At 27.2% G+C, this 16,769-nt stretch overlaps 1 protein-coding gene across 1 annotated transcript; it reads right to left on the bottom strand.

Moving 5' to 3' along the window:
* Positions 1 to 10,086: 10,086 nt before the first annotated feature.
* Positions 10,087 to 12,968, bottom strand: LOC114375475 (transcription factor bHLH25-like). Its single transcript, XM_028333260.1, has 4 exons — positions 12,811 to 12,968; positions 12,267 to 12,740; positions 10,456 to 10,806; positions 10,087 to 10,365 (listed from the first exon to the last, which is right to left on the bottom strand). Exons 1-4 carry the CDS (start codon positions 12,847 to 12,849, stop codon positions 10,288 to 10,290), a joined length of 942 nt encoding a protein of 313 aa, XP_028189061.1. The 5' UTR covers positions 12,850 to 12,968; the 3' UTR covers positions 10,087 to 10,287.
* Between the last annotated feature and the right edge of the window lie 3,801 nt (positions 12,969 to 16,769).

The raw sequence follows: 16,769 nt of genomic DNA, 5'->3' as shown, positions 1-16,769 counted from the left end.
TTCATACCCGGGTCAATAGGAGCACGTGTGAAAATGTCCCATTTTCTTTCTTTCCGAGTCAGTTGGTGACTTTTGAATGCGGCTGATCCCTGTCTTCACTCACAAACTTCTGGTCAAACTATGGGTTCTTGGGTATTCTTCGTTTAGATCATACGCCTCTTTTTGGAACATTTTAGCACGTCTATCATTTTGAGAATTTAAGGTTTACTTTTACTTTCTGCTAATCAAGGCTCAAAATTTGTTGGATCAGTGAGTTGAGATCCATGATAAGATATGCAGGTTGTCACATAGTCATTGTTATGACTGTCACGTCAATAAATATATAGCACGCAAACCGATAATTAGTCCAGAAAAAATAAATGAAAATGAAACTAAGAAAGCATGAGTTGAGTTAATTTGTAAATATCAATGATATACACACATTTCTTAATTTTACATATCCTTCACAGAAAGTAAAATGAGTAACGTAATACAGTTTCACCCATTGATGCCTGTAGGGTTGTACAAAAGTCTCATTTTGTAATTTTTGTTTTAGCACACAGATTAATTTCATTTTCATTAAAGTTTTATTTTTCTGCATAACACACAAAAAATTTTAAAAAATTCCAAAACCAATGTCAACACAAGATGCGAATGGCAGATCCCGAAATTTTTGTTAATGGAGACAAGAAATAACTTATAATATTATCATTAATTATCACAAAATACGTATCATGCTAAAAAAAATCCAAAATAGTTATGTCTTTACAAATTACAATTATCTTTGATGTATTTTAATACTTTAAAAAAAATTATGATCTTTTTATTGTTAATATTATAAAAAAAATTAAAGAGATAAAAGAAATAAAATTAATATTAATTTATTCTCTCATTTTTATTTCTTATATTTTTTTGCATTTATTTTTAAAAAATTCATCTTATCGAAATAATATCTATTTTTCCAGGGAACGTACCATTTTTCTTATAACACATATACAAATAAAAAAAATCTTATGAGACAATTGCCCTGCACCCTATAATCAGGATCCGCCCGTGATGCCGGACTTCAAAGTTTCACTCTCAATGCTTTAAATTAAAGGTAAAATTTTAATATTATTTATTATTGTTAAATGAATATTTTTTAAAAATTTATTATTAATGTGTGTGTCGTATTTTCCTCAAATTGTAGCTAACATTCCTTTTTTTTTTTTTAGGTTACTTTTACCCCTCTTTTATTAACGGTTTTAACTAATATTATGTGAGCAGATAAATTGTCTTAACATCTTTATTATACTCGCATCCCTATGTTTTTACTCAAATTGCATTAGATATTTCTTTTTTTTTTACATTACTTTTACCCCATTTTATTAACATCATCAACAAACGTAAATTGAAATATGCAAGTAGATGGAATTGTCCTAACATCTTTGTTAAATACTCAATAACAAATTAATAATTGACCCTATGAAGGGAACTTTCTTAAGGTAATAACATTTTTTCTTCAATATTTGACTCTTACTTTATTGTTATTAATACTTCAAAAAGATTGAGCTCTTAATTAAGACATTATACCAAACATCTAGTCATAAAAAATAAATAATTCAAAAAAAGAGTTAAAAACACAAATGCGAGAACAAAACATAGACATGATTGGAAACACGTCTAACAAAAATGCAACAACAAAATGACCTAGCACGCACAAAAAAAATTGAACTAAGAAGAAAAAGAAATGAAAGATATTAACACATGCGTATAATACGTGAGTTCACGTCCAAAAGAAAATTGGGTTCACCTTCAATTAGAAAAAATAAATTAAAATATTTTCAAATTGAAAATAATGTGATGTCTTTTATGGAGTTTTGAGAAAGAATATGAGGATATTTTAAATATAAATTTTCATTAAAAGTCATGTGATCAATATGTACATACTTTCGATTAAATTATTGAGCGGTGTTTAGGAGAAAGATGTCTCAGTGTAATATCAACTAAAAAATTAAGGAATTTTTTAAAGATGCAAAATTTTTTTTCTCTTTTTCTTTTCAAATATTTCAGGTTAAAAACCATGTTGAGGAATTGTGTATAAATTAAAGATTCAGAAGATGAAAGAACCTAACTGTATCTTTCTCAAACAATCATATATGAATACAGATACGTTTCAGCTCAAATCTTGTTATATATATTCTTAATGGACTAATTTGTCGTAAAAGTTCATGTAATGATGTTTATTCTTCTTTTCTTCAATTTTTCCCCCTTTCGTGTCTTTTTCTGTTTAATTAAATAGAAAATGTAATTTATATTTTCTTTGATCTACATTTTCTTCTCACCCAACCAAATAATTTGTACAGGTTTTCCTTTGAAAGAGTGATAGGAGACAACGCTTCATTTTCAACTATTGTATTTACTGTAAAACTCCGACAAAAACGCTAATCATAAGCATAAACAATATTAATACAAAACAAGTTGAAGGTGCAGATGGCCGTTGACCCGTTGTTCCTGATGCTGACAGTGATAATTGTCGCATATCCTATAATCCTTAGCTCGTTCCCACTCCCATCAAACTGGAAAATGCAGCGTCCCATTCTCAAATCAACAAATATAATATCATCGTGCCTTTCGTCAATTATGTCTATTATTTATTAAACATCGATCGACCAATACTTCTGTTTTCTAATATGATTATTGATTAACGTATTTATTTATATTTCATCCAATAAAAAATAGTAACCTATATATTTTTATTAACTCGTCCTCTTTCAAAAGTTTCGATTGTATGCTTACACGTTGTTTTTCAGTGTACGTATATCACTTTCAAAGAAGAATTGCAGGATCGCGTAAGCCTATTGACGAATCTCAAATGCGTATTTTCTTATACACTTCTGTTATTAATCAGCAATTTAGCAGCTAAACTTGTTGATGTTGAGGAAATTATCCGGACATACATTTGAATGTGTTTGAAGGAGTGTATTCTTCAGTATTTTATTCTAGCACTTCTCTTATTATAGTATTACTATTTATAATTACAATAAATACAAAAAAAAAATATTAGAAAAATATTAGCAATACATTTTTTGACATACTCTATTGAAAACATTATCTCTTATTGGTTAAAATTTATTAAAAAATATAAGAAATTGAATTTTACATTTTATTTAATAACTTTTTCATGATTTTATAATATCCAATAAATTTTAACCAATGATAAAATATCTATTCGAAATAATATGTTAAACAGTATATTGTTAGCCTCCCTCAAATTATTATTTTATAAAATTACAAAATTAATTTCAAAGAAAAAATAGATTGATAATTTTAAAATTTATTAACATTTTTAAATTTATCTTGATTTTTATTGAATATGTTTCCTGTTATTTTTTTTCTTTTTATTAATTATACATTGGAGTGACTCACTATACTTTTTTTTAGAGATTTTTTTCACATATATACTTTACTTTTGTTTTATTTAATAGATTAAATAAAATTTTTAAATTTATCTTAAATTTTGTAGGAATTTTTTTTTATATTTTTATTAAATTTAACATATCTCTTTTACATAAAATTATTTATGATATTTTATAAATATACTTCTTTCTTTCTTTCATTCTTTCATTTTCTTTGTCTTTTCTTTTTCACTTAATCAATTAACAATCATTCATTTTCTATTTTTTTTCTCTTCTTATTTCCTTTCCTTTTATTTTTTATTCTATCTTCATTTCATTTCATTTCCCTTGTCTAAATTTCTAACTTTTCCTAGTTGGCTTCGTTTCAACGAAAATTACTAGATATTGTAGTACGTCGACTATTAATAATAAAAAAGGTTGGATGACGACAATGTGACATTTGGTATAGATCACCAATTACAACAGTTTGCAAAAAAAAAAAAAAAAAAAAAACAACAACAACAACTACAATTAGTAATAAAAATAAGTACAAGTAATGCATCCTTGATCCTTGTCCTTATTTTTTGTTCGGGAAATATACACAACAGGATAACGATGATTTTTTGGTGCATCAAACTTTTTTAATTAATTGAGCAACGAATTATGTATATACTATTGTTATATGAAAAATAAAATAAAAAGTAAGCAAGACCGATGAAATATGCTAGCACGGAATTTTTTTAAAATCAGAATTTGCGTTGTTTGCAATAGAAATAAAAAAACATAGAGAATAGACAAAACGTAAATAAATAATTAATATAGTTGTCATGAAATTGTATAAAATTTGTGAAAAATCATTAATCCAAATAAATATTGAGAGTTTGTGACCAAGTTGAACCTGCATTATATTAGACCAACTTTTTAGTCTCTTGTCGTGAGCAAATATACATCATCGATCATTTATATAATTTCTAGCATATCTTAGGTAATATGCATGGTGTCACACGAAAGGTTTGTGATAAATTAATTAACCGAAAAACCTTGATTTTTGTTATCAATAGTACCTTTTATTAATGGATTTTTAACATATCTTAATGATTGTGGGATTCATGAGGTGATAGTGATATAAATAAAAACTAGCTAAGTAAAAAATAATTAATTTTTTAAAAATTATTAAACTCAATAAATAAATAATAAATTCAATAAGATTTAAAATTTTAAATTTTGATTCTCCACCACATTACGTCATTTTTTATTACCTAAAATTTGAGCTTTTTAATTTTTTAAATGGATCCTAAAATTTAAGGTTTGTTAACTCCTTGATAAGTGTATTAATTTGTTAAAATAATATTAAAATAATAGAACTGAGTGTCAAATCAATATTACCTTTAATTATGCTCAGGATTTGTATATATCAAGTTTTAATCGAATAAATAATTAAAACTAAATATTTTCATAGTGATAATGCAAACATATAGACTTCAACCATAACAAAAGGTAGGAAAGTATAGCAAGATGCAGGAGATAAGAAAATAAACACTTGGAGGTAAAAAATGATATTTGGTGAAAATATTCTTGATGTAATGTTAAAGATTTTTTACCATTTAAACTACTTTATACATGATTCTTCATGTGAAAGAGCATAAATCATATAATTTCACTTCTAATTCCTTAAGAGTTAAACTAAGTAATTTGTTTTAAGAATAAAGATGCATAAATAAGATTAAATAACACCATTCTATCACTAGACATGAATTACCTAAAAGTTTCTTTAAGTTCTTAGGGTAAAAATTTTCCAATAATTAAATCCCTATAACATACATGTGAATGGATAATCAAATCATAAAAAAGATAATAAACTTAGATAAAAAGCAATAATATTGAAATAACATTAAATGAATAATAAAGATCAATACATCAAAGAGTATTTGGTATCCAAGCCCCCAACAAAAGGTAATTTAGCCCCTAATAGTTATGAGCGGCCTAAAAAATAAAAGATGAAAGAAAGAAAATGAAAGAAAAATGGAAGAAGAAAAGCTCTCAATTGAGCCTTTTGTTCTATTCAATTCCCTTACTTACTAATTCCCTCCAAAAGCAGTGTTACCTTTTTATAATCTTCAAAACACTACAGTCATATTTTCTGAATATAATTCTCCAAAAGCAAAGTGTCACCTTTTTATAATCTTTAAAACACTATATAGTCATGTTTTTTTTAATATAATTGTATGTGGTAAGTCTGCATGTGCTCGCTGATCACACATGAAAAATACAACTATTTTAAGTAACCACATGCTACCCCCCTCAAGCATACACTTTGCACACATGCTTGATACAACTGACTTCAAGCTTGGTTTCACGCATTGACGCGAGTATGAGCGTGCTACTCTAATTTTTCATGTCAAAACTCTACAAAAATAGAATCAAAGCATTGTAAATTTACTAACTTTAATATTATCAGGATAAAAACTCTGAATAAACTAAATTCATATCTTTCTAAGTCAAAAGAAACATCAAAAGAAAAAATTAGATAATTACTATATAATTTAAATACACAAACTAAGTATGTATAATAATTATCAAGGTTGAAGCTTTACAAGTAAAATATTATTTTAAAAATCTCTAGCTTTGTAAATAAATTTAGGGCTTAATTTTTTTAGTAATATTTTAACAATAAATTTTTATGACATCATTTTTGTACCGCTCTTTATTAAATTACTCATCTTAGTATTTCTATTTATTTTTTATTTGTCTTATTATATTACTCCTCTTATCTTATTATATCCATCTTTTAAATTATAAGAATTATAAACATATTTGTGGGAGTAATATTTCTCAACATTTTTATTCAAGGTTGAGAAATGTAGCACACCTTCTAATATTTTATTGAATACACGTTATTAGTTAAAATTTATTAAAATAATATATTTTATAAATTTTATTTTTATTTAAAAATAATAATTCATAACTTTATAGTTTTCAATAATTATAACTAATAAAAAATATCAGTAACACGGTTTACAGTCAAAAGGCCAATAGGAGTGCCAATTGTCTTGCTACCGATAATTAAATAATCTGCAAGGTACCAGCCGAGAAACTGACACACTGTACGCGTTATATCCGTTTGGATGATTGATTATTACTAATTACACGTTGCTTTATTAATTTGCGGGTGGACAGAAATTGAATGAATAAATTCACGTGATAAGCGAGTGAGGTCCGTAATTGCTTTGACGTCAACCTTGATGGCACTGCTTTGTTCCATTTCAAGATTTGGCTCTGGCACTGATCAAAGTGAATTAACCATGAAAATAATTAACCTACCTATATATATTATAGAGGTCTTGCATGCTTTAAAAATTATAATTTTTCATTCTCATTTTTATTCTCACGATTAACAAAAAGCCAACTCATAATTTTATCACATCTGAAATTAAAAAGTTATTATAAGGCAGGAATAAAATTAAAAAAACATATCTAAAATAAGTTAGGAAAAATTAAAAGAACTAAAGCAAATTAAAAGCATTAGAAAAGATCATATTCTTTTTAACTTATGAATTTTTATACAATACTTTATGCATCGATTACACTAAGTTAATTATAAATAAGATTCATAATATCTTTATTGTTGTAGAAGACAATAATATCTTTAGCGAGTTAACGACAATATTTGAAACCTTTGGATAAAACACACATGTTATTTATGACAAAAATAACAAGATTGAGGTTTAAAATAAAAGAGATCATGGTTTGAATATCTAAGTCATAATCAGATAAAGAATATTAACTCATGTCTAATAATACCTTATGAGACTAAGGTTTGAAAGATATACATATTGAGAATAAAGACTTTATAGAAAAATAAAAATGAAAAATATACAAAGAGAAAATAAAGACTAAAGTCATATTTATACAAGAGGAATTAGAGGGATACCATCAAGATATATATACGTCTTCAATGTAAACCTAAAAGTACTTTTTTTGAAGTGTATTTGATTCGTCAAACCAAAAAGAGAGAACAAAAATATGAGCTTTTAGGTTACTAAAATCACAATATATATATATATATATATATATATAACCTAAAATGGTTTTCTAAATCAATTATATCAAGAATTGATCAAGAAAGTATTCTTTATATCATGTTCTTACTACAACTGGTTTAAATTTTTTTGCCAAGAGTATCAAAAGTTGCAACGGATATGATATCCACAAGCTAAATGAGTTGATAAATTGATATGGAAAATACTTTTTATATTAATTCTTAATACAATCAATTTAATTATAAGGTAATCTTATTTGAATTGAATAAAATTATTTACAATAATTTTTTTTCAAATATTTAATATAACTGGAAATTCAAATTTTGAACTAAAGATTCTTAGAAATTGAGGTTGTTTACATTTTAGTTCTATATTACTTAAGAATTTGACCATCTTCAAATGCTCATTGCGATGTTTTGGAATTACAGAAGATGCAAGCGAACTTGCCTCATTATTGATGCCTTTGAACAATATAGTACGAATATTTTATTCAATAATTTAGGAGAAATGTTATAATCATTATCCTAACTAATGAATTAAAAGTGATTTTTTTCCATAAAAAAACTTCTCCAAAACAATTTAATCATAATCTTTAATAACAAATTATTTATCAAATTTCTAACGAATATGATTAAGACACTTGTTAGCATGGGTCTTAAATTTATAATTAAACATACAAAAAAAATTATACTAGTACTTTATTTTACAATCCGATCCATATCTATAAAAGATTATAAAGAACACTTTTCATATAAATGAATTGCTTCAACCCAACTGTTTTCAGACTGGCAACATTAGATATTGAATTATAAATCTATTTAAGCTTCGGTGCGGAAACTTCTCTCTCGCATCTAAATGAACCTTTCTCTTTAGTCTATATGTATCATTTTTCTTTTGGGTAAACTAATGATAGTTTCAAATATCGTGCAATCAAAATTTTATATTTAGTCTCCGTTTGTCTGTACTTAACTGCAAATCTTTCATCAGATTTTGTTTCAATTAGAGAACCCACACGAACGCAACTAGGACTAGATTTTAACAATTTCGAGCTATAATGAAATACGTGCGCGTTGAAAATTAATAAATGTGTGCAGTTGAAGAATCCTTCCAGATCATATAGTTATTTGATGAGAAGTTTAGAAACATCTTCATCAAGATTTCAGGTGATTCTTAAATATGGAAAACAAGAAGAAAAATATATTTGAAAATTGGGATGGATCGTACTTACAATTAGAATGCACCTACTATAGCAATATTCAATCTGTGCTTGTCTGCTTAAGGATATAGCTACGAACACCTCCTCTTCTACCACATTGCTATCATCACTTACTACCACCAATATTATCATTATTTGCATCACTGCATCATTATTCATTAACATTAGTTTCCACTTTCAATTCCATCACTATTATCAAGAGCAGAGAGAAGGGGGACATGGTCGGGCCATGGTCAACTCCAATTTTCTAAGATTCTTTAAATTACAGTAAAATAACTCTATACAGTCGTAACAATATATAATTTTTATTTATTTATTTATTCTATTTGTTTTCTCATTTTTTTTGTACACATAAGTTTATGTATTTTTTATATAAAATTATTATTATATATTAATTTTTTACATATATTATATGTGTGAAATTTTAAATTAAACATATTTTTTAAGTTCATGTATGATAAAGTTTTGATTCTCTTGATTATTATAATTATTTTTATCACTATCAATATGATATCATCACTATTAATATTATCATTCTTATCATTCTTTTTATAATCATTGTGATCATTAGTACTACCATTATATTGCAAATGTTATCCTTAATATTGTTACTACCATTTTTAGTCCTCACTATCAGTATATCATTGTTGCTACAAATATAAATTAAAAAAAAAAAAAAAAACTACGATCAGCCTAGATAATTGGGAACTGCGGAGGCGTTGGATTATCTAGGCTGGACATGGTTGTGTAGGAGCATCGGCCTCGTAGAACTTCATCCCAGAAGATACAAATTATTAATTATTGATTAACAAAACCATGCAATCCTTTGTCAAAATTAATTTATATATTGTGGCGTGTAAGCATTGAAAAGAAAAAAGTGATTAAAAAAATAAAAGAAATGTAGAAGAAAAAAAAAAAAAGGAAAGCTAGAAAACTCCTTTTCCAGCGATGCAACAAAACCCAAATGCGCGGGTCAAATCAGGCATAGGAGACCCAATGATTACAAGAACTAAAAAATCAATTTTAAATTTAGGAATTCAAAAACAAACTTACTTCAATTTTAGGAAGTAAAAATATATTTAAAATTTTACTCTTATTTAAAATTAAAATAATTTATAAGATTAAAGTTGAAAAAATATTATACTATAATTTAAAATTTTAAAACATTTTGGGAAAAAGAAAAAAGATAGTATAATTAAAGAGACAAAAATATACTAGCTTTGCATTCATACACAAGCCAAGATGACAAATATGAGATACAAGAATACACAAGAACATCAATACAATACACAAGACAAGTTTTAAGATTTGACAAGTTTTAAGATTGATTTAGCGATGAAAGAAAAAAAAATCAAGAATTTAACTCCATTTACTAACAAAAAATTAATAATTAATATTTATCAATAAAAAATTAATATTTACATTAAAATTAAAGTTTCATTTAATTAATTCACATAAGATTTTAAAACGAAAGTTCGATAGCATATAAATTTTGTGCATTGAAATTGATAAGGGGAGGAGCATTTGAATGAACATCCGAGTTTCAATCAGTTTTGGGCGTCTGTGCCCCACAGTTCACACTAACATTAAAATATCATTATTGATATTAGCAACCACCACCAGACCATCCTGCTGGGACCAGACCAGACCAGACCAGAACATGTTGACGTTGGTGTTATGACATGGATTTCAAAGTAGCCACGCGTAGGTTTTTTACAATATCATTAATGGTCAAATTGTACCCCTTTTCCATCTGCAAAATCGTGACCACTTATTCGTGTAAGTTAAATTTATAAGATCACGAATCTCTAAAAATTAAAAACTAGTTTTTTGTTTTAATTACCTGAGCAACAATGGTTATGTCAAGTATGGAATCCCCGAAAGGAAGGACACTGCTACTGACAACAAAGAGATGGAATTTTTGAATCTCGACAAGTATTTTGAGCAAAAGCCCCTTCTGCTTTTGGCAGTGGATCCGAAGGAGCACGTCCTTCTCTGACACTCTCGCTTCCACACGGGGGAGTCTTTCACTGCCTTCTTCATCTTCACGTGAAGCTGAACCATCGATATCGTCTTCGCAGCTGAGCTTTGCTTTGTTCACCATCACCTTGTTCTCTTCTTCAAGCATTCTCAGACGCTCTTGCAGCTCTTTCACGTACTTTATAGCATTTCCCAGCACCGATGCCCTGTCCATCTGTTCATTCACCCTACTAGTTAATTAACTAGCTAAAATGTTTTGTACCAATTCACAATGATTATTTTCTAAACCTGTAGTACATGTTTAGGAAAAGGAAAAAATAAATGAACACCCCCCCAAATGCAATTAGACACATGAAGAGAGAGAGAAATATTCGGGTGTTATAGAGTTTAAGATACAATGGAAAGACAGAGATGGACATAGATAACATCATATATTAATGGAGTGTTTAAAATGAAACAGTGTTTATGTATTACTGTTCATTATTCTTAAAATTGTTGAATTAATCTATTTTCTAATATACTTAATTTTAAGTAATATTATTTATTTTTTTTTACTGTAATAAATCACATGTTGTTCAACAAATTTATACGGTAAATAAAATATTGTTTAATCATTATAAAATTCACAAAATTAAATTTAAAAATATTAATATGTTGGGAAAACTCGGACTTTCTCGCTTCGTGAAGTTAAGATAGGCACTTAGTAATTAAAAGTAGTAATGGGAGCACACGATTATAATTCTTCAATATGAAGATTCTTCCATTATACAAAGTGATAGTAGGGTTTCCAAGCTATTTATCTTCTCTCTCAGAGAGGCTTACAGCTTGAGGATAGAGACTTTCCAAGCTATTTATCTTCTCTCTCAGAGAGATTTACTCAAGCTTGAGGATAAAGACTTCCCAAGCTATTTATCTTATCTCTCATAGAGGTTTACTCAAGCTTGAGAATAGAGATTTCCCAAGCTATTTATCTTCTCTCTCAGATAGGCTCTCTACTTGGATTGACTCACTCTACGGTGGCTCACTCAAACTTGAGGATAGAGACTTCTCAAGCTATTTATCTTCTCTCTCAAAGAGACTTTTCCTCACTCTAAGAAGTGGATTCACTCTTGTCTTGGGATGGATAAGAATGAAGGCTACTACCCTTATTTATAATACTCCACCTCCACAATGAATGGTGGAGATTACTTGTATCTTAGGGTGGAGATTAATTCTCTAGAATGCTCCACACATTCTAGGAGTCTTTACACTCTTTTACTCTCTTCCATACTCTTCCATAAGATTCTAGAAGGTTTCACACATCTCTAGAATATTCCAGAGGTTTCCACATTCTTCCACAAGCTTCTAGATAGTTCTACGCTACTCTAGAGTTCTTCAGGACGTTCTAAAAAATTCTACACTTTTCCAGAAAGCTCCAGAATTTTCTAGAACCTCTCCAATTAAGGAGGGATCCCAACATAATATTACAGTAAATTTTATGTAAATTATTTAAATCTATGTAAAATCAATTTCAAAATTATGATAAACAAATAATCGTAATAATTATACAGACACTCTTGAGTGCTACAAAATGACTTCAAAAAAATTATATTAAATTCTTGTTACTAATAAATAACTCCTTGTACTTGGAAATCAATTTAATCAGTGCTTTGTATATAGCGAACTGAAGAGCACCTTCTTTAAGCCGGGAATAAGAGCAGCTAGAGCGATTAAGCTCTGGCTGAGCTTCTCTCTTCGTTTTCTCTCGGCGATGATGTGATCCCGAGCGTAAGATGGGGACTTGTAGCTTCTTGGGCCTTTGGGGCTTTCAGTTTGAAAGTTGTGGTTTTCTGATGAACGTTTTCGGGTTTGTGGTAGTGAAACTGAAACTGAAACACCTTTGTTCTTGATCTGATTTGGGCTTAAGGCAGCAGAATCGGAGGAGTTGTCGAAAGACAGAAGAATCTTGGAGGTTGGAGAAGAAGGGGAGGAAGAGGCATTCGTTTTGGGCTGCTTGGTGGACCTTTCAAAAGTCTCCGAATACAAAGGTTGGTGCAAGTTCTCAAAGGCACTTGCTATCTCATGCGAAAGTAACTCGTCATCATCGTCGAGCAACGTCTCAAGGTGACTGTGTCGGAACAAGTTGCAATCCTCCGTTTCCTTCAACATCTGAAATCAAATGATAAAAATGGTAAAAAGCATTCACAGAAAAATAATGATCAAGAAGCGAATTTTTTACCAAATCAGATAACCAGCTGGCTTCTGATGCGTCGTCCATCGATGTAGGATACTATGATTATCACCTTTTGTTTCCAATTGGGCGCAGCACAGGACTAGACTAGACTTGGCTTCGTGCCCTCTTTGTAGCGGTGTAGTTATTTCTTGGGCCGCAATGCACCTACCTGCGTCCCCCGTGGCCATAACCCATAAAAGAGGTGTAATATAAAATATTCAAAACAAATGCACGTGGAGAAACAAGGCTTTGTAATTTTGTACGGTAAATAACCAATTTTGTTGCTGAATGTATAATTTATTGATAAAGCGTTTTTGAAATATGAAAATACAAAATTTAGTAATAAAAAGTGTAAAAATGCAATAAATATGTTGTCATGCCGTTAATTTTCATCCGTCATCGTTAATTAGTCTATGTGGCACGGAAAGACAAATTTGTAACTGAATGATTGTCAACGTGAATTGTCAGCATAGAAACATATTTTTCATAATATTTTTTTTTATTTTTCGTTTTTCCACTCCGTTAACAAATGCGTTCCTAAAAGATAAAAATGCAAATTTAGTCCCCGAAAATATAAGAAGTGTGACAAATATATTCAGATGTTAATAATGAATTGTATAAGAGAGAAATTATGAAAAAAGGGATTAAAAAAAGTAAAATACAGCTCAAGATTTGAACTCTTATATTTTGATTATCTATCCATTTATTAAATTGTTAATTAGTTTTTAATTAATCAATATAACTACTTATTTTCCAAAATACAATAAAATTCTTTAGTTTTATGATATAAAAAAAAATTGAGTTACCATTTAAAAAAATGAAAGTCTTTTATTTCCTTAAATTTTTTGTTTCTTCAATTAATTATTAATCTTTATTACGTACTTTGTCACAGTATGTCAAATGAAATGTAAGGTCGCTTAACCCCTAAATCAACGAAAGATACAACTCTACGTCCCAAAGACAAAGAATAAATCTCTATATTAGTTTTTTTAAAGTTAACCTATGTATTAATTTGAACATTATTACATTTTTATTTAAATTTATTTAGGTTCTTTATTTGCTAATAATTATTTTTATTTCATTCATATTATGTTTAATAATGGAAACACATAAGGTTTATCCAAGAGATTCTATCATATTTGAGGTATATATATATATATATATATATATATATATATATATATATATATATATATATTATTGATTAAGGAAAAAACTTATAATTCCACTTTAGTTTTATCTAATTTAAATTTTGTGAGATTTTTTTATAAAAAAAATAGTTGATTAAATTCTATTTTTAAAATAAATAAATAAATTTGGTCCCACGGCCGATTATATTTTTTCTACTCAAAACTCTCGACATATTATTTTCAATCTAAATATGAAAGCACTTAAGTTGAAATTGTGATATGGAATAATTTTAAATATTAAAAGTGAGAAATTTAGTAAAAATTTGATAAAATTATAAGATATAAGATAAAGTTTTTTTAACAGCAAAAATTAAGGTTTGATAAGAAAACAAAATAATATATATATATATATATATATATATATATATTAAAAGGAAATTTAAAAGATATATTGCATAAGTACAAAATGAATAGGAGCAGTAAATTATAAACCCATGATCATAATAATAATAATAATAATAATTAGTCACAATGTATTATCAACGTCCGAATATATTTATCGTACTTTTTATACTTTTAGGGACTAAATTTTACATTTTCATCTTTCAGGGACGCATTTATCAGCAAAGTGAGAAGACGAAAAAATTAAAAAAAAAATATTATGACAAATATGCTCTTATGCTGGCAATCCATGTTGACAATCATTTGAGTGACAAATTTGTTCCTATGTGTCACGTAGGCTATTTTATTAACGGTGACAGACAGAAGTTAACGACATGACATATTTGTAACACTTTTTACACTTTCAGGGACTAAATTTTGTATATTCATCTTTTAGGGACGCATTTGTCAGTGAGTTACATATTAAGAGACAAAAGTGACTATTTATCCTAATTTTGTATAAGGTTCTTTGGTTAGCACTTGATATAATGATATTCACAAAAAAACAAAAATGTTTAATAAACACCCACAAAGTTATCTAACACTTATTGAGATAAAGAAAAAAAAACTATATATATTATGATCAGAATTTACCCAACAAAAAATGAAACCTAAAGTGAAAATTGAGTCTCTATTTTTAATAAAATAGTTAATATGTGTGATTCTTTTATTTTTTAAAAATAATAATAAATATTGGTAGACCTAAAATTCAACTTTTAATTAATTTACCCTTAAGTTTAAAGTTTACCTTGATTATGCTGTGATATGAAGAGAAATAAAAAGAAATGAAATGAAATATATTAGTGAGATTTTTAAAATTAGAAGGTGCTCATAGAATCATATATCATTACTCAAAAGCTTATGATCATGGTTGGTCTAAAGAAAATGAAACCGTAAGTAGAAATTGAGTCTCTATTTTTAATAAAAGAGTGATATATATGTGAAATCTTTGATTCAATATATGTGTTTTTTTATTTAAAAAAATATCAAATACCGATAAACTTAAAATTTAAGTTTTAGTTAATTTATCTTTAGTCCTACCTTGATTGTGTTGTGATATGAAAAGAAATAAAAAAAATGAAATATATTAGTGAAAATTTTAAGATGTCCATATATCATTGTTCAAAAGAAAAATTTCAGCATGAAAATGAAAAAATATATAAAATAATATGAATAAAGATAAACAAATATTAATGGGTGATTGTTGTTGTCCATGTTCAAGAACTTTTATATTTTATGCAAATCCAATCACCAATTCCATGGTGTTCATTGTTCAATCTCACCGGTTCCAACAGAATCTCGAAAAAAGTATGATCACAATGAACAGATACGACTAGCAAGAGTCAGAACGATTGAGCATTACTACACCACCAGTTTAGGGAAGAAGCACAACACAAACGTCAAAATACAGAAAAAAGAGTAAACTCTTATTTTATTCTCGATTTTTTTTTTGACAGATCTGAATTTTTTAAGCATTGCTAAAACTAGTATTTAAATTAAAAAATATCAAATAAATTTTTGAAATAAAAATATCTTAATCACATTAGTTTCTTTCGTTAGTTTTGTTAGGGACTATATTTAGAAACTATAATGATACAATTCAAGAATTAAAATGACATTGATTTCAATTTTAGGAAGTTATTAGATTTTTTTTTTGTAATTTCATGAATTATTATAGCAACATCTAAAAAATTTAAGAACTAAAATAAAATTTTACTTTGTAGAAAAATAATTTTGGAATATTCCTTCCGTGTTTATATTCAGAAATATAAAGATAAGAGAGATAAATAATTAATGATATGACATAATAATAAAAAATAATAAAAAGTGTTGATGAAATATTTATAATTTGTAAGTAACCAAATATCAAACACTCTAAAATATAATTTGATTTAGCAGCCAAAAGACCCCGTGTTTAAAAAACTATAAACATATTTTGTTTTTTGTTTTATTCTTATTTTTTTTTAATTTAAGTTTAGTTAGAATATATTGATAATAGGAAATTTTATATGAATATTCAATAAAAATATAAAATATTATATAATTTAAAACTATTAACTTATATAATAATTATTTAAAAAAATTATTTAATAATATAAAAAATACACTAATAGTATATTAAAATAAGATATTTTTTTGCTCTCGTTCTTAATTATTTTCGTTCCTCATTTTTGTTAAGACAAATAATGTGTCAGAATAAAAACTTTGTTACCCTTACATATGCAAAGAGGCTGTTTCTGGATTCGAACCCATGACTAACAAGTCACCAAGGCACAACTTTACCGCTGCACCAGAAAAAATTCAACACGTTGTGCAGTTGTGCCACCAAAAAATGCAACGTGACAAATTATACTTAGCAAGCTATGGACAAATATTTTGCCTTTTTCTGACTTA

The sequence above is a fragment of the Glycine soja genome, chromosome 11 (genome assembly GCF_004193775.1).
Source record: "Glycine soja cultivar W05 chromosome 11, ASM419377v2, whole genome shotgun sequence".
NCBI classification, from domain to species: domain Eukaryota; kingdom Viridiplantae; phylum Streptophyta; class Magnoliopsida; order Fabales; family Fabaceae; genus Glycine; species Glycine soja.
The sequence above is the reverse complement of the archived record's forward strand: the minus strand, read 5'-3'. Positions and strand labels throughout refer to the sequence as shown.

What these genes read in the sequence shown, in the direction of transcription:
- LOC114375475 (XM_028333260.1), bottom strand. Translation starts at nt 12,849, where the DNA reads ATGGACGACGCATCAGAAGCCAGCTGGTTATCTGATTTG. An exon ending in CCAGCTGGTTATCTGATTTG is followed by an intron (nt 12,741 to 12,810) that starts GTAAAAAATTCG and finishes ATTTGATTTCAG; the next exon opens with ATGTTGAAGGAAACGGAGGA. An exon ending in TTATTCCCGGCTTAAAGAAG is followed by an intron (nt 10,807 to 12,266) that starts GTGCTCTTCAGT and finishes GTGAATGAACAG; the next exon opens with ATGGACAGGGCATCGGTGCT.